Source organism: Molossus molossus, unplaced genomic scaffold (genome assembly GCF_014108415.1).
Source record: "Molossus molossus isolate mMolMol1 unplaced genomic scaffold, mMolMol1.p scaffold_m16_p_18, whole genome shotgun sequence".
Classification (NCBI taxonomy): domain Eukaryota; kingdom Metazoa; phylum Chordata; class Mammalia; order Chiroptera; family Molossidae; genus Molossus; species Molossus molossus.
In genome coordinates this window covers 42,881,535-42,904,004 of record NW_023425353.1, presented here as the reverse complement: position 1 = coordinate 42,904,004, position 22,470 = coordinate 42,881,535, and the positions used below count along the sequence as shown (strand labels likewise).

At 40.4% G+C, this 22,470-nt stretch overlaps 1 protein-coding gene across 1 annotated transcript in view; it reads left to right on the top strand.

The window, feature by feature from the left end:
* Window positions 1–21,882, top strand: part of EFHB (EF-hand domain family member B) — a 42,686-nt gene extending 20,804 nt beyond the window's left edge. The window contains exons 7-13 of the mRNA XM_036267474.1: window positions 3,388–3,471; window positions 4,837–4,904; window positions 6,791–6,945; window positions 13,511–13,718; window positions 16,479–16,685; window positions 18,430–18,611; window positions 21,709–21,882. Coding sequence (XP_036123367.1) covers window positions 3,388–3,471; window positions 4,837–4,904; window positions 6,791–6,945; window positions 13,511–13,718; window positions 16,479–16,685; window positions 18,430–18,611; window positions 21,709–21,882 — 1,078 coding nt within the window. The remainder of the gene's footprint in view (window positions 1–3,387; window positions 3,472–4,836; window positions 4,905–6,790; window positions 6,946–13,510; window positions 13,719–16,478; window positions 16,686–18,429; window positions 18,612–21,708) is intronic.
* Window positions 21,883–22,470: the final 588 nt, after the last annotated feature.

Sequence of the window (22,470 nt, the reverse complement as noted above, 5' to 3'; positions counted from 1 at the left end):
GGTGTGTGTGTGTGTGTGTGTGTGTGTGAAGAATACACAAAGGACTTTATTCTGAGTTAGTGAATGCTGTGAGGTTGTGTAATACTGTTACAATTTTTGATATTCTGACATACATGGCTACTCAAAGGTACTTCCTGGTTCTCCCTGAAACATAATCCAGACACTAATAGACTAAAAAGGGTAGACTCCATGATTTATATCCTAACCCTTATCATTCTTCCATGTTCCTAATTATGTCTCTTGGAGCTGGTTTTTAGATTGTCAACTGTATTTGTTTCAAATTATGGCTTTTAAACTGCCATTGATTTATTCTGACTTGACCCATATAATTCTTTTTACCCCCTTCTTTTTGAACTAATGGAAAGTAAATGAAGAAATGAGAGGTGAATTACTTTATATTTCATCTTTTGTTTCTCCACAGAGTGTCACTCTTCTCCAGAAATTTATTCAGCTCCATATTTCTATAGCACAGGAAATTGTTTTAAAAGAAAATGAAGTTTAATAATTTTATGCTCATTGTTTTCAGACTTAGCAAGACATTTAAAATTTATTAATTTTAATGTTATTAAATAGTAGTGTTATAATTTTACAGTTCTCAAAAGAAATCTTATTAAATAAGAAATCTTATTAATTTAGTCACATTGAAGTAACAAAATTATATCATAGAAAATTGGCAAAATAAAATCACCCATAATTTTGTCACTTTAATTCAACCTTTATTATTTTTAATGTATTTTTTTTCTAGTGTGGCTTCCTGTGTAGATTTCTGCATATGTTTAATCAGAGTGCAATTCCATTTTATATTCTTTTTCACTAATATCAAATAATTTTATATTGCTGTGTATTCTTAATAACCAGCATTTAAGTTGCATGCAGTGTTCTTGTTAATGTGACATAATATAATCAACCCTTCATGATCGAACATTTAGATTCTTTTTTTCATTATAGTCAATGAGGCTATAAACATTTTTATAAATATAACTTTCTACATTTTCAATTGTTATGTGGATTTTTTTTTATTGGTTCCCAGATATAGATAAAAAGGAATGAACATTTTTATGCTTTTTAAATCATATTACCAAATTATTTCCAAAAGGATTATAGCAGTTTACACTAGCAATCTACAAGTGTTTTTACCATAGTTTTTGCCAGTGTTAGATATTTTCTCTCACTTTCTCTTTATGCTTATGTACTATGTTAAAAGTAGCACTTTGTTTTGTTTTTTTACATTCTTTCATTACTAGACAGTATTATAATTTCTCTATATTTGCTTACTAGATGTGAATTTTAACTATATTTTTAATTTATTCATTTATTCAATGCTTAATTTTCTTTTAGCAATTAAAAAATAAAGTTTTATTTATAATAATAATACCACTTTGGTTTTGGTAACTAAAACAAATTTTAAGTCTGCTTGTCTTATTCTTTCATTAAAATTTTATATTCTATTATAAATTTACCTTTATAATAGATTATACATGATAGAAGAATGAACATAGAGCTTTCTTTTTTTTTTTTATTATGTTTATTTTTTTATTTTTTTGTTACAGATATTTTACCTTTTTACCCCATTGGCACCCCCCACCCCACCCCCCCTCCACCCTGTCCCCGGCTTAGTTGTCCATGTCCATTGGTCATGCATACATGCATATGAGTTCTGTGGTTAATCTCTTCCCACCCCCCCCCCCCATCCCCTCTTCTGAAGGATGTCAGTCTGTGCCCTACTTCCATGTGTCTGGGTCTACTGTATTCCTCAGACTGTTATGTTCATTATATTCCGTATATAAGTGAGATCATGTGGTATTTGTCTTTTTCTGCTTGGCTTCTTTCACTTAGGATAATACTTTCCAGGTCCCTCCATGTCGTCTCAAAGGATAAGAGATCTTTCTTTCTTACCGCTGCATAGTATTCCATTGTGTATATGTACCACAGCTTTTTGATCCATTCGTCTACTGGTGGACACTTGAGCTGTTTCCAGATCTTAGCTATTATAAATAGTGCTGCTATGAACATGGGGGTACATATATTCTTCCTGATTGGTGTTTCAGGCTTCTTAGGGTATATTCCCAGCAGTGGGATCACTGGGTCAAATGGAAGTTCAATTTTTAATTTTTTGAGGTAGCACCATATTGTTTTCCATAGCGGCTGCACCAGTCTGCATTCCCACCAGCAGTGTATTAGAGTCCCCTTTTCTCCACACCCTCGCCAACACTTGTTGTTTGATGATTTGTTGATGGCGGCCATTCTGACAGGTGTGAGGTGATACCTCATTGTTGTTTTAATTTGCATCTCTCTGATGATTAGTGATGTTGAGCATTTCTTCATATGTCTCTTGGCCATTTGTATGTCCTGTTTGGAGAGGTGTCTATTCAACTCCTCTGCCCATTTTTTAATTGGGTTCTTTGTCTTCCTTTTGTGGAGTTGTATGAGCACTCTGTATATATTGGTAATTAACCCCTTATCTGATACATCATTGGCAATGATGTTCTCCCATACAGTGGGTTGCCTTTCCATTTTGATGATTGTTTCTTTTGCTGTGCAGAAGCTTTTTAGTTTGATGTAGTCCCATGTGTTCATTTTCTCCTTTATTTCTGTTGCCTTAGGTGATGTATCAGTGAAAATTCTGCTCCGTATGATGTCCGAAATTTTGTTGCCTACATTTTCTTCTAGAATTTTTATGGATTCACGGGTCACATTTAAGTCTTTTATCCATTTTGAGTTTATTTTTGTGTATGGTGTAAGTTGATGGTCTAGTTTCATTTTTTTGCATGTAGCTGTCCAATTTTCCCAACACCATTTATTAAAGAGGCTGTCTTTACTCCACTGTATGCTCTTGCCACCTTTGTCAAATATTAATTGAGCGTATTGCCTTGGGTCCATTTCTGGGTTTTCAGTTCTGTTCCACTGGTCTATATGCCTGTTCTTGTGCCAGTACCAGGCTGTTTTGGTTACAGTCGCTTTGTAGTATAACCTGATATCTGGTATTGTGATCCCTCCAACTTTGTTCTTCTTTTTCAAGATTGCTGTGGCTATTCGGGGTCTTTTTTGGTTCCATATGAACTTTTGAAGTATTTGTTCTAGTTCTATGAAATATGTTGTTGGTATTTTGATAGGGATTGCATTGAATCTATAGATTGCTTTGGGTAGTATGGACATTTTAATTATGTTAATTCTTCCAATCCATGAACAGGGTATGTGCTTCCACTTTTTTATATCTTCCTCTATTTCTTTTTTAGAGCTTTCTTTTATGGCATATAATTTCTTTGAAAACTGAATTTATTTTTCTAATGGCCCAAATTATACTATGATTTTTCTTACCATATGTATATTTGGCAGCCAAGAATACTTTAGGTAGTGGAGATAATTGACAATTTTCTAATTTTCTAGGAAAAAAGGAGCCAAGTTTATATCCAAGAGAGTTGATGATTTCAAAGAAAAGTTTCAACATAAACTTGGAAGAGTTTTAGATCCGTAAGTTAATGATTAACTTTGAATAGACAGTGTCTGTGAATTGAATTTAAAAAGTACTCTGGTGGTAAATGTTGGTTTGTGTTCTATTAGTTTCTATCTATTAAGTGAGAAAGTCATCCTTTAGTGTTTTTTTTTTTTATCCTTACTCGAGGACATTCTTCCATTTTTTGTTCAGCTAGAGTGAGAAGGAGAGAGAGGAAGAGAGAGAGAAACATCGACGTGAAAGGGACACATTGAGTGGCTGCCTCCCGCAGAGCCCAACTAGGGCCAGGGACAAACTGCAACAGAAGTACATGCCCTTAGCGGGGACCGAACCCGGGTCTCTCTGGACCGCAGGCCAACGCTCTAACCGCTGAGCCAAACCGGCCAGGGCCATTCTTTAGTGTTTTTTTTAAAAAAATTTTTTCTTTATTGATTTTTAGAGAGAGAAAAAGGAAGAGAGGGAGAGAGAGAGATAGAAACATTGATGCAAGAGAGCATTAATTGGCTGCCTCCTGCATGTCCCTCACTGGGGATTTGGTCCACAGCATGGGCATGTGCCCTGACCAGGAATCGAACTGGTGACCTCTTGGTGCATGGGTCAACGCTCAACCACTGAGCCACACCGGCTGGGCTCCTTTTGTGTTTTATTTTTTACTTTTATTTATTTATTGTTGAAAGTATTACAGATGTTCCCCTTTTTTGCCCCCATTGACCCTCTCCTCCCCGCTCTCAACCCTTCCAGCCTTCCCCACACTATTGTCTGTGTCCATTGCCTATGCGTATAAGTTCTTGGGTTTCTCTCCCCCCTCTAATTCCCCTACTCTCTGAGGTATGTCAGTGTGTTCCCTACTTCCATGTCTCTGGATCCATGTTGACTGTCAGCTTATTTTATTCATTATATTTCGTAAACAAGTGAGATCATGTCATCCTTTTTATGTTTACCAGGGAACTTTATCAGCTTCTTTAGAGCTTGGGGTTCCAGGAAAGTGTTGAGTTCTCCAAGGAGGAGAGGGCATTTGGAGAAGTGGGAGAGAACATTTTGTGTAAAGCTTTATCTCTGGGATATCATAAATTTAACTTACTGTGTTTCATTTTTTCTCTCCCTTCCTTGTCTTCTGTCTTTCTATACTTCCATAATTCTGCTTTGAATATGTCCTGTTTTTTTTTTTCTTTTAAATCGGGGCCACTGAAAGCCAGTGAAAGCATCCAGCCATTGTTAATGCAAGTGGAAGGTCAGAGAAAAGATCTGTTGGAGAACTTCTGTTTGATCTTCATAATTTGGTTATAGGAGAAAACACGGGCTATTAAAAACATATGGTAAACATATTTTACATTCCAGGGATGCCATGTATGGGTATTTTAACTAAAGGATTTGTTTTATAGCATTGCAGAAACAATGAATGTTCCCCCAGACCACACATTTGGAGTTTGCCTTCGTCCCGACGACTATGGTAAATATACAGACTTTCTCCTTACAAAACAAACAACGTCAACCCCCCTGACAAAGTTCTGCAGCTAAGTTCACCATCTCCTCTCGAAGTTTCTAATTTCAGAGGCTTAAAATATCATATGAATATTAAATAAGAAAAATTTCTAGCACAAGGAAGAAACAAAAGTTTTTATAGTATGTTTGAAATAGGCACAGGTTAAAGCTGTTGTAATGAATACCTTCAGTCAGTTAAGGCTCTCAATTTTATTTAGAAAATAAATGTGGCAGGAGAAACATCTGTAACAAAAAAAATAAAAAATTAAAAAATAAATAAATAAAATGATAAAAGTGAAAGAAAAAAATAAAAGAAAATAAATGTGGCCTGTATTAAACAAGCCAGAGTGAAGTGAGAGCCTTTTAATGAGTCAAATATTGTATTAGGCCCTTGCTACTCAAAATGTGATCTGCAGGCCGACAGTGTTGGGGTCCCCTGCAAGCTTCTTAGAAATGCAAACTCTCAGGCTCCACCCCAGACCTCCCAAATCAGAAACTGCATTTTAACAATATTTCCAGATGAATTATAGGCACATTCAAGTTGGAGAAGGTGTTGTACTCTACAATCACATAATTAAGAGCTTCCCACCAGCCAATCAATTAACCAGTTTATAAAGTGGCTGCAGAAATACTTAGCAGGGTTTTGTCTTTATTTTTAAGCAGACTTTTTTTTTTTTAAGATTTTTAATTGATTTTTAGAGAAAGAAGAAGGGAGAGACAGAGAAACATCAATGTGAGAGTGAGACATCCATCCGCTACCTCCTGTACCCCCCTTACCTGGTATTGAGCCCCAAACCTGGGCATGTGCCTGACTAGGACTCGAACTGGCAACCTTTCGGTGCATGGAACAATGCCCAACCAACTGCGCCACTCCGGCCAGGGCACTGAGCAATCTTAATAGCAGAAATCCAAAGGGATATGCTAAAGCTTATCAGAATTGGACTTTATATCAGTGGTTTTCAAAATGTAGCCTGCAGTAATCACTCAGGGACTTTATTAAATATGCATGTTCCCGGGACCCATGCCCAGATAGTCTGACTCCGGAGGTTCTTATAAACACTCAAGTTTAAGAACTACTACTGAAAATGTTTTAGCTGAAGTCCACTCACTGACAAAATAAATATTTATTTTATGTGAGCTTATGCAACACAGTGTTTTGTAGCATTATTAATTCAGGGAAGTTCCTTTAAGTCATGAAGGATAAAGCGAAGGAATGGTCAGGACCGGGGGGATTTAGCATGGGGATTGGAGAGGTCATTACTTCCAGATAACTGAGGGGGTTGTGGGTCAGGACCTTAATTAATGAAGCTGTGCATGGGGTGGGGGTACTGGTAGTGGTATGGGGAGAAACAGGCTTGAGAAATGGGAACTTGATCTGCAGACTGAAGGCAGGCTAAAAGCTCCTGTTATCCGGAGTAGGGAATTTGAGTCCAGTTTGGGCTCCCCTGATTCAGTCAACTCCGAGGCACGCAAACTGGCCCCACATGAAATCAGCCCACGCTTTCCAGTCCTCGGCATTTCGGACGAGTGTCTGCTGAGAGGCCGGTAGGCCTTCACTGTCCTAGGAAATGACAGCCGAGTGGGGCTAATGATTCCCCAACAAAATGTATTTATTTAGATTTTTTTCATTGAACAGAGAAGTCACATAAAACAGAAATATTATTATTATTTTTTATCAAGATGTACTTTTTTATGCACAAGATTTTGTCATGCTGGATCCTAAGCATTGGAATTAGGTATGAGATTTTTCATTCACAGAAGTTGCTCTATCTCTCTCTCTGTCTTTCGTTAGGATGGGAATACTATTGACAAGCTTTACATTCAGATAAAAGACCTTTTCTCCCTCTTCAATAGGCGCTGATGATCTCATCTATAATAGACTCCCGGGTGAATATCTTCGAGGCAAGGATAGGCAGCGAGCCCTGGTTGCAGCAGCTCGGCATCATTTGAAGAATGTTAATTACCAAAACTTTGACACTTTGCTGGCAGCCTTCAGGCACTATGACAAGGCCGGTAGTAGGTAGCAGAGAGAGCTTTTGGGTCAATGCATGGGCTTACAGGTCCCGGCAGATTGGTATAGACCAGGGGCCAGGGAACTATGGCCTGTGGGTCAAATCCAGTCCACCACCTGTTTTAGTTAATAGTTTCACATGCCCATTGGTTTTCAGTATTTTCTATGGCTGCTTTTGCAGTACACATGCAGAGTAGTGCAGCCAAACCTAAAATATGTACTTTTTGGTCCTTGACAGAAGTTTTCTGACCTTTGCAGTAGATCAATGGTGGTCAAAGTGTGGTTCTTGTACCACTATCACCATCACTCAAACTTAGAATGTTTCCCCCCTGGGGGAGCAGGGTGTGGTTTCAGTTTTGAGAAGGCAATTTTCAAGCTACTCTGAATTTTATCCTTTGATAAAGTTAGATCAACCTAGAGCTGCACAATTACCGGATGCCATTATAGGTCCTCACAGGATAGCTTTACCAGGCTGCTTGCCTTTAGGTTATACTAAGGAATGCTGTTACATAAACTGCTTGTGAAATACGGCACATTTTTAGTATGCCCATGAGACTACTTATTTTTGTCACATGCATCTTCTTTATAAGGAAACCCAATCTTTCTACAGGAAATAACTGTGCTTCATCTACGTATTTGGTTTGTTTTTACCTCATGAACAGCATGAATTTTGTACTAATTGTCCAGACCTTTTTGACTTGGTCACCAGGAAGCTCAGAACCAATTCAATGAAACTGATTTAGTTTGTGAACATGATCTTGTAGCATACATGTTGTATGATCTTTTTTGTTTTGTTTAATAAAAAATTTTTTTTCTTTATTGATTTTAGAGAGAGAGAGAAAGGGAGAGGGAGAGAGATAGAAACATCAATGAGAGAGAACACTGGTGGGCTACCTCCTGCATGCCCCCCACTGGGTATCGGGCCCACAACCTGGGCATGTGCCCTGACTGGGAATCAAACTGGCAATCTTTTGATGCATGGGTCCATGTTCAACCACTGAGCCACACTGGCTAGGCTGTATGATCTTTTTATTCAGGTTTCATCTTAATTTTTTCCATCCTTATATTTTCTTTGCCCTGATTTCCTCCCTTTGTTTTGATTCTGTTTTTATTTTGTACTTATTTTTATTAATTGTATTTATTTTCCTTGGCAGCCTCAGAACCATTTTAGAATGACTCTTATATAAACAAATAAAAGTATATAAATAAATCTATGACAATGTGGTAATATTAATTTTAATATGAGAAGGAAAAAAGAACAGAATAATTTTAGTTTATCTCAAAAGGGAAAAAATATTATTCCTATTTCTCTTCCACCATTGAGTACAGTTTTGAAAAGTTACACTTAATATTTGTTTTTTCCTTTATTGATTTTAAAGAGAGAGAAAGTGAGCCCTGGCTGGTTTGGCTCAGCAGTTAGAGCGTCGGCCTGCAGTCAAGAGACACCTGGGTTTGGTTCCAGCTAAAGGAACGTACCTTGGTTCAGTTTGTCCCCAGCCCTGGTTGGATCATGTGGGTGGCAGCCACTTGATGTATCCCTTTCACGTCAGTGTTTCACCCTCTTTCTTCCTCTCTCTCCCTGCTGCTCTATCTGAATAAAAAATGGAAAAATGTCTTCAGGTGAGGATAAAAAAATAAATAAAGAGAGAGAAAGTGAGAGGGAGAGAGAGATAGAAACATTGATGAGAGAGAACATCGATTAGCCGCCTCCTGCATGCTTCCCACTGGGGATCGGTCCACAACCTGGGCATGTGCCCTGACCGAGAATCTGACGACCTCTTGATGCATGGGTCGATGCTCAGCCACTGAGCCACACTGGCTGGGCTAAAATAAGTACATTTTAACTCAAATCTAAGCATTTTACATAGATGGTATCTGGGGAAATTTATATAGCAGTGGTTTGAGTAAGAACACCTACCATAATACAGAGTGCTCTGCTTTTTAAAAATTCTTTATTTTAAATGCAGTTATAGGCAAGATGATCATCTTAATAGCTGTTGATTATCTTCGAGAACCACAAGGCATATTCCTTGTGATAAAATTAAATTAAGCAGGGAGAAAATTACTGAGAATTATTTAATACTGATACACCTTTTAAATAGTAAGATTTTAATATGCACGGTGTAGTGCTCAGTGTCCTCGAGGAGCTTTTCTTCCGAGAGGCTAATAAGATGTGGGTCTTCCTACGACAGCTGTAGGACACTTTTTGATTATTTGAATCTTATATTGTTGAATGCCCATTTTTAATTTAATGGCAAAAAAACAAACAAAAAAAAAAACAAAGCCCAAAACAGAACAAATAAAATATGATTCCCTAAATTAATCTTTTTGGCTTAGAGGATTAAGTTTTTCATTTATGGAACACTCACAATACATCAAACATTATCCTGGATAATGTATAGACTTCCCACTTAGGGAACTTAAAATCTAGAGGGAAGAAAGTGTATCATGTCCAAGAATGGTCACAACAGAGTCCCAAATTTTCAAAATAGGTCTATATATACATGATGTAGCTGAGATGGTATGGATTTCATTTTGGGGACAGCTGCATTTAGAGATGAAACTGCTTTACTGTAAGATGTATGAGCAGGCCCTGGCCGGTTTGGCTCAGCGGTTAGAGTGTCGGCCTGCAGTCCAGAGACACCTGGGTTCAGTTCCCGCTAAGGGCTTGTTCCTCGGTTGCAGTTTGTCCCCGGCCCTGGTTGGGTTGTGTGGGTGGCAACCACTCGATGTGTCCCTTTCACGCCGATGTTTCTCTCTCTCTCTCTCTCTCCCCCCCTCCCACTGTATCTGAATAAAAAATGGAAAAAGGTCCTCGGGTAAGGGTAAAAAAAAAAAAGATGTATGAGCAGGAGCTGTTAAGGAAGGTAGTCAATTTTTGAGAAGGTTGTTCCAAAGCTCAGTAACACCAGATGGCTGTGGATGGTTGAAAGCAGGAAAGGTTCATTGAATACCTTGCTGAACAGCTCATTGTTGAGTAGCTTTGGGGTTATGAGGCACACCACTGTCAGACTGAAAAGGTCCAGAAAGCAAAACACATGACTCAAGTGAATTTCATGGGCCATCCTGTTGCGACTGGAGCTGGTTGTAGACTGGAATAGCAGTTCCATGACTTGAAAATGTGTCAACAGTGGTGAGGCACCATTAATAGCTCTGAGAGGGAACGAAGGTTGGATGTAGTCCATCTGTCAGGAGCATGGAGCAATGTCATGTGTGATGTGTCCTCCTGCATCATGGGACAAATGGGTCAACTTTTGGCAGGATTCATAGTTTGGCACCTCTGCATCTGAAACAGAATGCTTTACTTTGGGCCTTGTCTGTTATGGTGGGTGAGTTGCCATGTCTAGGACAACGGTGGATCCAGGCAGTGATGGTGGCAATCTGAATGGGTCAGGCTTAATCAGAAGCTTGAATTCCAGTTATTCTCATTGGAGAATTGGACCCTTATCATGGTTATCTATGTGAATTACCCAGATGTCTCATCCAATAACCATGATTTGTTTCCATAGTTTTCAGACTGAAAAAGAAGTGTCTTTAATCTTAGTTTGTAGCTTTCTAAGTTGCAAAACAAACAGGCAGGCCATTGACAACAGCAAGAGTCAGTAAAACTGTAACAGGTTCACCAAGGGGAGTATTGGCCAGAGCCATGAGAATGGCCTTGAGTTCTCTTCACTGAGTAGAATGACTGTGTCTATTTTTGGTCCTTCATAGCTCTCATTGGATTTAAAGCCACAGCAGCCCAGTAAAGACCCTTGACTTTCAGGTTACTGAACCACTGGCCCAAGCACATGGGGAGCCTCTGAGAATTAAGGGTCTTACTGAGCCAGTGGCTTTTGCTTCAGGGAACAAAGATAAATAAAGTTTTCCTCTAAAGGATTGTGGCCCTTTTCATGTGAAGCTGAGATGTTTCTGGGGTCAGGCTGGCTGCCTTCTTGGATATACCATTACCATTTCACAAATGAGCCTTAGTAGGCCCTTTCTATCTTGTTAATCATTGAGTCCAAGTTGGCTCACTTCAAAATGCTGATCACTCTGGAAAGTTACAAGGCCTTCATGGGTCAGTGTTCAGTTTCAACAAGAGCTCAGTAACTGGCTAATAGCGTGCTTTTCAAAAGGTGTCTGGGTTAGGGGGCAGTGAGCCTTAAACCTCAAGGGGCACCTTCAAGTGGAGGTTGCCTCTCTTTTCCAGAGGCTCTAAGTGGCAAACCCATTAGTCATGGAGACTTGTAGCTCAAAGAGGTCATTAGGGTTGTGGGGCCCAAAAGGTACTAGCAGTTCTCTACATGTGGCTCTTCTTGATCATAAGGGCCTCTGGCTCTTAACATTCCTACTATAGGCGTATACAGTATCAATATCACTTATACATTTCGCAGTGGAAGCCACAGAAATACTCTATTGCTAGTTTTCCTTCTCCACATCAAACAAACCCTGCCCACCCCCTCTAGCTGCATCCAGACCTTTCTTCCTCCTGCAGACTGAGTAGGATGATGACTTTGGCACCTGTATCCAAAGAAGCCACACAAGTTTGAGTGGCTCCCTGAAGTTCCACAACATACTTGAACAGATGCATGTGGCCTTTGATCCCCCTTGGGGATGAGGAGACCTTACTTAGTCCCACATCTAGTCATCTTTCTTCTTAGAGCTGCTAAGGTTGGGGTGTGGGGAGAGAGATCAAGGGTGCAGAGGGAGAGAGGGGTTCTGCACCGGTGAGTAAGAAACATATACTTTCAGTTTTGAGTGGTATGGTGTCGGTAGGCAGCTCAAAGAAACAAACCACCCAAGTTGACAGGCCACATGAATGAAAAACACCACCAGTGTCTTCAGTCCACACAAAGCCCTATACTGGGCAGCAGAGTCACCATTACTGACACCGTCTATTTCAGTTTTGAAGACGTCTTGATTCAGCAGCCACAGCCCACATTGCTTTTTAGCCAGGGCTGTGGGGTTTGCAATTTTGGTTGACTTGGGTTTTCAGCAGAGAGGCTTTTATAAAGACGTCTACTTTAATCCAGGGCATTTGTCGCTCCCTTGTCAAGATAATATGTTTGAATAGAAACAGACACATTAAAAAAAAAGAGAGATGTTTTAAATTTGCATTCTGTTTCAACATACGGGTTAAGGACATTTTCCAGGCCTATGGATCTGATGAGAGGAATGTATCTAGAATCGTTGGGTCAGTTTCTTGGTCTCCAGAGATCACCTTCATCATTGTAAAGCCAATCCTGGGCATAAGAGCTGAATACTGATCAATGAGTCATTTATGGTTTCTCTTGTCTGTCTCAGAGAAATCTCTCTCTCTCTCTTTTTTTTTTTTGGTTTATATTTTCTCCTTTTTTTTCCCCTCTTCCTCCTCCTCCTCCCCCTCCTTTCCTCCCTCCTCTTCCTCTTCTCTCCTCTCGCCCCTTTGTTTATATTTTATCTCAGAGAAATCACTCTGGGAAGGCCAAAGCTCCCTTATAGCAGCCGGGACCCACTGCAAACATCCTTAGATTTTTACTGTCATCTTCAAATGGATCGAAGGCTGGCTAAATAGGTCACAGGAGGGGCTGCGTGGTAAGACCTCCCGACTCTTGCCATTCTTCCTTAACAAGCATCACGTGCTCTGCTCCCCTCATTTCCCAAGTGAACCAGCCAGTTTCTGCCCAGAGCCGTCATACATTTCTCTCCTGTCACACTCAGTGTGGGTGCTCCTGTATTAAACTGTTCTCTGAAAGGGGGAGTGACACCCCTCCTCCCCTACCGGGATGAATCTCAGTGCTAATTGTTACAGTGAGGGCTGACCACCAAATTGGAGGCAGGCCCCTCTTGCCCATAGGAGTGCTAACAACAGGCAGGCAGCCATCTCTGAATCCACCTGCCTGTACTTGGGTGGCAGCTACTTCCCCGGTTCCTCCTCGTTACCAGGCAGTGGAGTGGAGGAGCGGTCCTGCCCAGTGGGGACACCAGAACAGCCCGAAAGCACGAACACTGTAGAGAGCTGTCAGAAGGACGCAGCGTGGGTCAGATGGCATGTCAAACGTGAATCACAGTCACATCTGCTCAGTGGAAACAGCATGATTTAAATTAAAAAAAAAAAAAGTATTAAATAGAATTAACAAAGATTGTGAGCCACACCCTGCTCCAACCAGGGTTGAAATTACTGTGCACGATCAGGCCAACTCAATGAATCGTGCTTAATATTTTACTCCTGTGTGACAAACAAGACAAAGTCATTGAATTTATGTGATAGAACTCTTTCTTTTTTCTTTTCTTTTTTTTTTTTATACAGATAGAGTGGGAGGGAGAGAGAGGAAGGGAGAGAGAGAGAGAAACATCGACGCGAAGGGACACATCGAGTGGCTGCCACCCACACGACCAACCAGGGCCGGGGACAAACTGCAACCGAAGCACGCGCCCTTAGCGGGAACCGAACCCGGGTCTCTCCGGACCGCAGGCCGACGCTCTAACCGCTGAGCCAAACCAGCCAGGGCTCTTTCTTTTTTCTTAAACGAAATAATAGCTGTTGCATACCCTGGTCTTGCAGACAATGCTCACTTCGTCTGTTTTTGCCTCGTGTCCAGCAGAAGGGAGACGGGGTAATAGATAAAGCTGAGCTCCGGGAAGCCTGTGAGCAGGCCAACTTGCACTTGGATGAGAAGCTCCTGGACCAGCTATTTGACTACTGTGATGTGGATGATGATGGGCTGATTAACTACCTGGAATTTGCAAATTTTCTTAACTGGAAAGATAAACTGCCTCTTAAAGAGTATGAAGAGAGGGTTGTCATTAAAGGTAATTTTTGAAGCTTTGCTAAATTCCTAAATGGACTTTGATGTTTTCCTTTTTCTAGAAGCTCATCTCCACTTTCATATTATGTATTTTAGAAATGCACATATATACGTATTTATTTACTTGCTTGTTTATGCATAGACTATCTGTAGGAAAATAGGGAAGAATTTGATAACATTTGCTATTTCCAGGGAGGGAGCACTGGGTAGCTGAGGGATAGGGTAGCAATGAGACACAATTTCTAATCTATGTTTTTGTATCTTTTAAATTTAGAACCACATTTATTCATTTAAGAGAAAAAAATTAAAAGCAAAAAAAATTATTCAGAAGCCCAAAATATGATATACAATTCCTTAAAAAGCTGTTTGAAAACCATTTTCATAAAGTAGTTCTTTTCAACTAGGGAAAGTGAATCTGACAAAGAAAAATTTGATCTTTTAATTTTTTGTTAAAAAAAGAAAACTTGATCTTTACTTTTATTCAAATATTTTCATGCTTACATATTTTCTGCACTACTAATCATATATATACATATTTGTATGTGTGTATGTATATATTTAAACATAGCTAAAATCATAGCGGATGTACCATTTTTATTTTTTTAAATTTAACTTCCATATTTCTATGGAATGAAGAGATACTTTTATGGTTTCTGTAAACTTTATTTTCAGTTCCCTTCTGCTGTTGTATTATGAATTACTAAACCATTTCCTTACTCTTTGAAATTTAGGTTGTTTCCAGACAGCTTTAAAGTAATATGGGTAACACTATAACGATTATTATCTTTCAAAAAGCTTTCTGTTTCTAATTATATCTCACTTCTTATGAATGCTATTATTATCCCAGAAGTAACTCTCTTTATATATTTTCGTTTTGCTTTTCTAAATGATTTTACCAATTTGCCACTTTATCAGCCAAGGCTGTGAGACAATTTTACTTCAACTCTGTTACGATTGAGTGTTATTTCAAACATTCTTGTCATTTAGTTGGTATATAATAATGTATCATTTGCTTTAATTTTCAAATCTTGATTATTAGAGAGGGTTGACCATTTAAAAAGGTTGTTGCTCTGGCCGGTTTGGCTCAGTGGTAGAGCGTTGGCCTGCAAACCAGTGAGTTGTGGGTTCGATTCTGGCCAAGGGCACGTACCTTAGTTGCAGTTTGTCCCTGGCCCTGGGCAGGATCCTGTGGGAGGCAGCCAGTCGATGTGTCTCTCTAACGTGGATGTTTCTCTCTCTCTTTCCCTTTCTCTCCCTCCCACTCTATCTGAAGATAAATAGAAAAATATCCTCAGGTGAGGATTAAAAAAAAATAATAAAAAGGTTGTTTACATTTTTATTTTCTCTCTTCTAAAAAGTGAAGATACTCCCGTTTTTATTTTTATTCCTTGGTCATACCTTTCTGCAAGGCCAAAACCAAATTTTGGGTTGTGTTGATGATGTGAGCCCGTACACGTTTCTGCGGTGGTCTTCCTAGTCTACCCACCAGGGAAGCAGGAGAATCTTCCCTACCTAATGATGCTCTTGGAAATATGGGGTGTCGTTCTTCTTCTTGGCACAACTCATGAGTAGTGGGGGAAAAGCAGAAGGCTATTGTCAAACCAGTGTCTTTCATATCAGAATTGTGGGTCCTGACTTTATCAGCCACTTTCAATGGAATTCTTGAGATTTTTATCTTCTAAGATAGTGGCCAGTGGGTCAGAAAGGGCTCAGGAATGTTCTTGTATCAAGTCTATCTTACTGTTGACTTCTGGAGGGAATGTGATAGTGTGGGGTAAGTACTTTAAGACAGTGCCTTTCGAACAGTTTTCTGAGGAACTGTTTTTCATGCCTCGAACAGATTTTTGCTTTTTTGTGTCGGGGTTGGGGGTTGGGGTTGGGGAGGGGATTAGAGGATCTGGAATGGCTCTGAATGCTTTCATGGCAACAATTGGCAGGTGCTGAATGGGGGGTGCAGACTTCACAGAGGCATGTCTTTCTGGTTTGCCACAGTTCCCACCCCACTCATACCGGGCTACATTTGCCTTTGCAAACCTTGCTTGTGCTTTTTCAGAACTAAGCATTCTTGTAGCGATTGGAAGACCACAGCGCCCTCTAGTGCTAGCTGTCTCCTTACCAGCTCTGTCGGAAAGAATGTCAGGAATGTACTCCTAAATTTCAGAATTGAGGCAGCAAAGGAAAGCTGCAAAACAGGTCAGAATTTTATAATCTCAGTTCTGTCTCAGGACTTTCTTTTATACAATGATTTGAAGGGAGTTATTTATATAATCGGTTCCTGAGCTCACAGTGAGGTCTCATCATTTCTCCAAATGTTTCAATACACGGGTTTCCCTCCTATGATCAGGTATGTGTGGAATTTACAACTCTAAATATGTCTTTTGCTATATCTTCCTAAAGCCCTAGGAACAACACTGTTAATCCTGTTGTTCAAGTTAAATATGAAAATAAGCTCTAATTACTAAAAAGAGGAAAGAAAAAAAAATAGGTAATTTGTTTTTTTATTTTTTTAGATTTAAAAGCTTTATTCTAGGGTCAAGTGAGTGGAATGGCAGAAAGCAGCATTAGACCAGGTTCCAGTTTCCTGGGATGTGACATTGGCCTGAACTTGTTCTTCCACAGTGGGGTGCTGGCATCCGTGGGGGGTTTATACCAGCCCAGTCTGAGTTTCCACCAGAAGAAACTAAGTGGGAAAAATGATTTTGTTGCAGGGTGGTAAGAACCAGGTAGTAACTTCTTCCTGTACATTTTCTCTCTTTGCTTAAAGGTAGAAAACCAGATTGTGCAAACACTGCTGAGGCTCATGTTGAAGAATCCGAACCAGCTCTCCTGATAAAACCTGAAGATATTGTCTTAAAAAGGAGCTCAGAAAAGACCCTTCGGACACTGCAGAGGCCAAGCGTTCAAGGTTCCAGTCACTATAAGACCACTTCTTCTGACATCAGTGCAGTTGTAGGAGCCGTTCCTTCCATTTGTGAGTATGTCAACGTATTTGTTGAGGTTTGACATGATCAGCAAACTTGAAAGTGACATGTCCTTCATCTGTCCTTGCATTGTCCCCAGCCTCTGTTTCCATTAGACCAGAAGTTTCTCAAAGCCTAGGATCTTTCACTTAATTCTGTATCCAAGCACCCTGGGGGTCTCTGTAAGTTTGGGCTGAACTGAACAATTGTTAGTGATGATCTAAGTGAAGGATTATCTCTATATTAATGAAATTGAAACCATCACAGCTCAGAACACTGAATGGTATGCATCGTAGTAATTCAGATGTCACCGAACTTTAGGAGATTTTTAAACCATAGCTACACACATATTTGCCTTCAAATATTTGAAGAACTCTTATAAAAACGATTCTCATTATCTTCATTCTCCAGCTAGTAGTTTGCTAGGGCTGCTGTAACAAGTGCCATAGACCGCGTGGCTTAAACAACACACATTTATCATCTCACAGTTCTGGAGGTTAAAAGTCCCAGATCAAGGTGACAGCAGGGCTGGTTCCTTCTGAGGGCTGTGAGGGAGAGTCTGTTCCCTGCCTCATCACTTCGATCTCTGCCTCCATCTTTACATGGGGTTCTCCTGTGTGAGTGTCGGTGGCCAAATGTCCCCTTTCTTTTTTTTTGGTACATGCCCCAAGCAGGAACCGAACCCAGGGCTCTCTGGTCCGCAGGCTGACGCTCCAACCACTGAGCCAAACCGGCCAGAGCCAAATGCCCCCTTCTTTAAGGACCCCAGTCACAATAGAGTAGGGACCTACTCCATACAATCTCATCTTAATTAATTACATCTACAATGATCCTATTTCCAAATAAGGTCACATTCTAGATACTAGGGACTAGAACTTTAACATATAAATCTGGGGAAGATACAGTTTAACCCATAACACCCTCTATCTCTATATTGAGCATCGTGAATATTGGTTATTTAGAAAGACTATTTTATATTGATCAAGATCATGTCCTTAGTCCAAGGACATGATTAAGGATTTACATATTTTTTGTAACTGGATTTTATAGACTTGCTGTCCATTGTGGTGTAATGAGGTTTTGCTATTCTTTATTTTTTATTTTTTTTACTTATTTTTTTATCCTCACCCCAGGACATTTTTTTGCATTTATCTTCAGATAAAGTGGGAGGGAGAGAGGGGGGAAGAGAGAGAGCGAAACATCGATGTGAGAGAGACACATTGAGTGGTTGCCACCCACACAACCCCAACTGGGGCCGGGGACAAATTGCAACTGAGGTACATGCCCTCTGTGGGAACCGAACCCAGGACTCTCCGGTCCATTGGCTGATGCTCTAAACGCTGAGCCAAACTGGCCAGGGCAGTTTTGCTATTCTTTAGAATAATGCTGTCCAGTAGAAATATAACTGGAGTCATATGTACTTACACATTTTTAGTAGCCACATTACAAAAACGAAAACAAGTGAAATTAATTTTAATAGTGTGTGTGTGTGTGTGTGTGTATATATATAATGTATATAATATGTGTTTCTAAAATAGTATTTCAATATATAATCAATACAAAGTGATTAATTGAATATCTCACTCTTTTGTTATAAGATCTTTGATAGTCATTGTGTATTTTATACTTACAGCACATCTCAAATTCAGACTAGCCACATTTCAAGTGTTCACAATAGCCACATGTAGCTGGTGGCTACTGAATTACATAGTTTTGTTTCAAAATGTGTGTTTTCTTTCCTCTTTGGTGTCCTAGGTTATCCCATTTATGGTGTTCCAACCGTTCGGTCTGATATTCCTGCCCCCCGGATTCGCCGCATCAGTGATAGAATGAATTATGGTGAAGAGGGCAATGCCTATTCATTACTACATCCTACCATCTTCAGCCAGAAAGGAGTGTTTGAAAGAGACTTCTTCCAAACCAGATCAAAAAAAGAGGTACAGCATATTATTTCAAAAGGATAGAAAGAAATGTCAACTTTGCATAAATACACAAATATAGAAATGTTTATCAACAACTATTTAATATTAGACTTCATAAAATTTGACATCAGAACTCATCAGGATTGCCAAATGAAGGATTCTTGAGGGTAATGCTCAATTGAGTTGTGATACTTTGGTACGACTCGAAGTAGAATTTACTCTGTGATAGTAAGCATTACTTTCACGTCATATATTCACTATGACCTATGATAAAAGAAAAATGTTTTCCTAAAACATTCAATAACATTCTTAGTTGAAAAAAAGCAAAAAGGATCAATCCCTTCCTTGTTTAAGTTCTTGGGTCTGCAGAACCAAAGAGTGAGCATAGAGAGGGCCAGTCTACCACCCTCCTGATGCACTGCTATCCTGTCTCAGATGATCTGCAACAGCACTGATTTAAACTACTCTGTCCTGTTCTATGTCAGCCCATGTATCTTGTTTTCTTGTTTGTTTCCCACAAGACATGGTCCTCATATCCCATCTCCTATCTTCCTCGATGGGTTATGGGTTATAAAGCAGGAGCAGCCAGTTAGCCACTGGGCTCCAGAGGACCGAGGATTAGTAGCAGTGCTTGGTCAGACAGCTTGGTCAGAGCTGTCCTGAGTTGTTTCCTCAGAACCTTCCTATCTGGAGGTAGAAATGATGTGAATAGACATATGCCTTCTGGGACTTCAGGTGAAGGGTTGATGGCTTGAAAACTTACCAAATACTACATTAACAAGAGATTTATTGCAGTAATTCACTCTGCTGAGGCGGAGGAGACAGGAAAGGAGAAGCTCAGAGGACAGTGTCTGCTGGCTGGTTCCAAAGAAGGAAGCCAGGGTCCTCCACAGCGAGTCAGGGAAGAGGTGCTCCTCGTCTACATTTTCAATTCCTTCAGCCACTTGGGGCCTGTGAAATAGGAGGCCAGGGTTGCCAAAACAACAACAACAACAACAACAACAACAACAAAAAACACAAACAAAAAACTCACAAAAGTCTCCTGCTTGTTGTATGAAGCCTAAAATTCTTTTCACAATGAAGTCATCCTTTACCTCATAATTCCAGATAAGAAGTAAGAACCGCCCTGGCCGGTTTGGCTCAGCGGTTAGAGCATCGGCCTGCGGTCGGGAGAGACCCGGGTTTGGTTCCCGCTAAGGGCACGTACGTCGGTTGCAGTTTGTCCCCGGTCCTGGTTGGTCGTGCGGGTGGCAGCCACTCGATGTGTCCCTTCACATCAATGTTTCTCTCTCTCTCTCCCTTCCTCTCTCTCCCTCCCACTCTATCTGTACAAAAAATGGAAAAATGTCCTCCGGTGAGGATTAAAAAAAAAAAAAGTAAGAACCAAAGGCCTGGTTGAAATTAACTTGAGAATAGATGTGGGTTTCTGTAAAAGCATTATGTTAGTTAATCAGTGCACCATGATGGAATGCCGAACGAGGGAGTCTGCCTCCTGAGGCTGGGAGAGGCTGGGAGAGGAGCTCCGAGATGCCCGAGATGGACTCACACCACTTCGCGAGTTCACTCTGCAGGGACAGTCTTTACCCGCCACTGGTACGGAAACGCGGCAGCTGTGCACTGGGACCTTGAGGTGCAGCTGCTGGCAGAGCTGTGCTTCTGAACTTCAAGTGTATTTGATTACACTGTTAATTTCCCACAAGGGCACATCATTTCTAGGGGATCTTTTAATTGTTCAGATGCTGTGTAATAGATGTATTCTGCAACTATTCTATTTCTTTGGCTTCCCTATTCCTTGTCTAACTTTTCTTTTATTTCCCTCTTTGCTTTTTTTCTGTATGCTTTATGTTAAATCTTTTTCCTCTTTTAAATTTAGTTTTGTTGTTGTTTTTCAAATCTTTTATTCCCACTCATTCTAGCATTTCTTTCCACTACTAGTTCTTATCTTTCCTTTCTTATACTTTTTCTGGGACATGAGAAGCATATTTTCCCTCTCCATCTCTTAACAATTATCGCTGCAGAGAGATGACGAACAATCCAAGTGTGCTGGTTTCCGAGATGCTCTGATCTGTCTTCTCCGTCAGTTGGCTGTGCGCCCACAGTCTCTCTGACAGTTACGCACCCATAACTATTGCTTACAACAGGCCAGTTAGAGACATTTTATAAGTGTTCTTATTTTAAATAAGAGGAACTAACATTCATGGGGTTTATATGACACATGTAAGATCGTGGTGACAGCAAGTGACTGAGGCCCTGGCTAGTCTTGGTCAGTGGTTAGAGCGTCGGCCCTCAGACCTGACAGTCACGGGTTTGATTCCTGGTCAAGGGTACGTGCCTGGGTAGCAGGTTTTGATCCTGGTCTCAGGAGGCAACCAATTGATGTCTCTCTCTCCCTCCCTCCCTTTCACTCTATCTAAAAAAAAAATCAATGGAGAAATATCCTTGGGTGAGGATTAACAACAACAACAAAGAAGTGACTGAGATGGAGCTCAAATGCAGCAAGTATTTTATCTTCACTTTTTCCTGCTGGAGTTTGGTTGCCTCTCTTTAAAGTAAACAGAATCACTTAAAGTTGAAAGTAAGTAATTTTATATATTGGCTATTATAGTCGAACACCCTCACATTCATCTTTGTTTTTTTTTTTTATCCTCACCTGAGGACATTTTTGCATTTACCTTCAGATAGAGAGGGAGAGAGGGGGGAAGAGAAAGAGAGAGAAACATCCACATGAGAGAGACACATCGAATGGTTGCCACCCACACAACCCCAACCGGGTCAGGGACAAATTGCAACCGAGGTACATGCCCTTAGCGGGAACCGAACCCGGGTTTCTCTGGTCCGTGGGCCGATGCTCTAACTGCTGAGCCAAACCAGCTAAGGCCCTCATATTCATCTTAACAAAATTATTCCTGAAATGAAAGAACTGGAATATTGATATTTGGTCATTGTATGTAATAAGCACACACACATGTACCTACCACACACAAATTACCCTTCTCTTCCCCCACATACCTTTTTTGGATAAATATTCATAGTCATATATTAGAAACATATTGCAAAAATACAGATTATTCAATGTATAAATCTTGTCTTGGCTTTCAATGTTTTCTTCTAGATCACAGAGATATTATGTAACATTGGTGTCAAGCTTTCGGATGAAGAATTTGAAAATGTATGGAATCTTGCATCAAAAAAACATTATAGAGGAGAAGTTTGTATCGAGAACATTCGAAATGTTCTAGATGAGCTACGACATGCGGACCGGATCAAGTGTAAAAGAACCATGTGATATTTTTGGGGTTTGTTCATTTAAATAAAAGACTTATTAATCTGTGTTCATCTGAAATGTTCAGTCCACTCTGCTAATAAGTTAGTTTGGGGAACTTCCGGTCAAGATGGCGGGTAGGTAAACGCGGTATCGCCTCCTCCCACAACCACATCAAAGTTACAGCTAAACTATAGAAAAACCATCCTTCAGAACTGCCTGACATGGAGCTGAATGGAAGTCCTACAACTACGGAATTAAAGAAGAGGCCACATCGAGGCTGGTAGGAGGGGCAGAAGTGCATGGTCTGGTCCCACACCCACGTGTGACAGATAAAAATCAGGAGGACACCTCGGCTGGGAATGTCCTCCCTGAGGAGTGAGGGGTCCCCCTCCCACACCAGGCCCCCCATCTCAGGGTTCTAGTGCCAGGAAGAGAAGTCCCCATAACTTCTGGCTGGAAAACCAGTGGGAACTGAGGTTGAGGGAGGCTGAGGCAGCTGGAGCCCCAGCAGTTTCTCTTAAAGGGCCCACACACGGACTTACTCAGACTTGCTCCCTCTGGGCTCCAGTATGGGGGAGGCAGCTTGAAAGGCACCAGAGACATACTGAG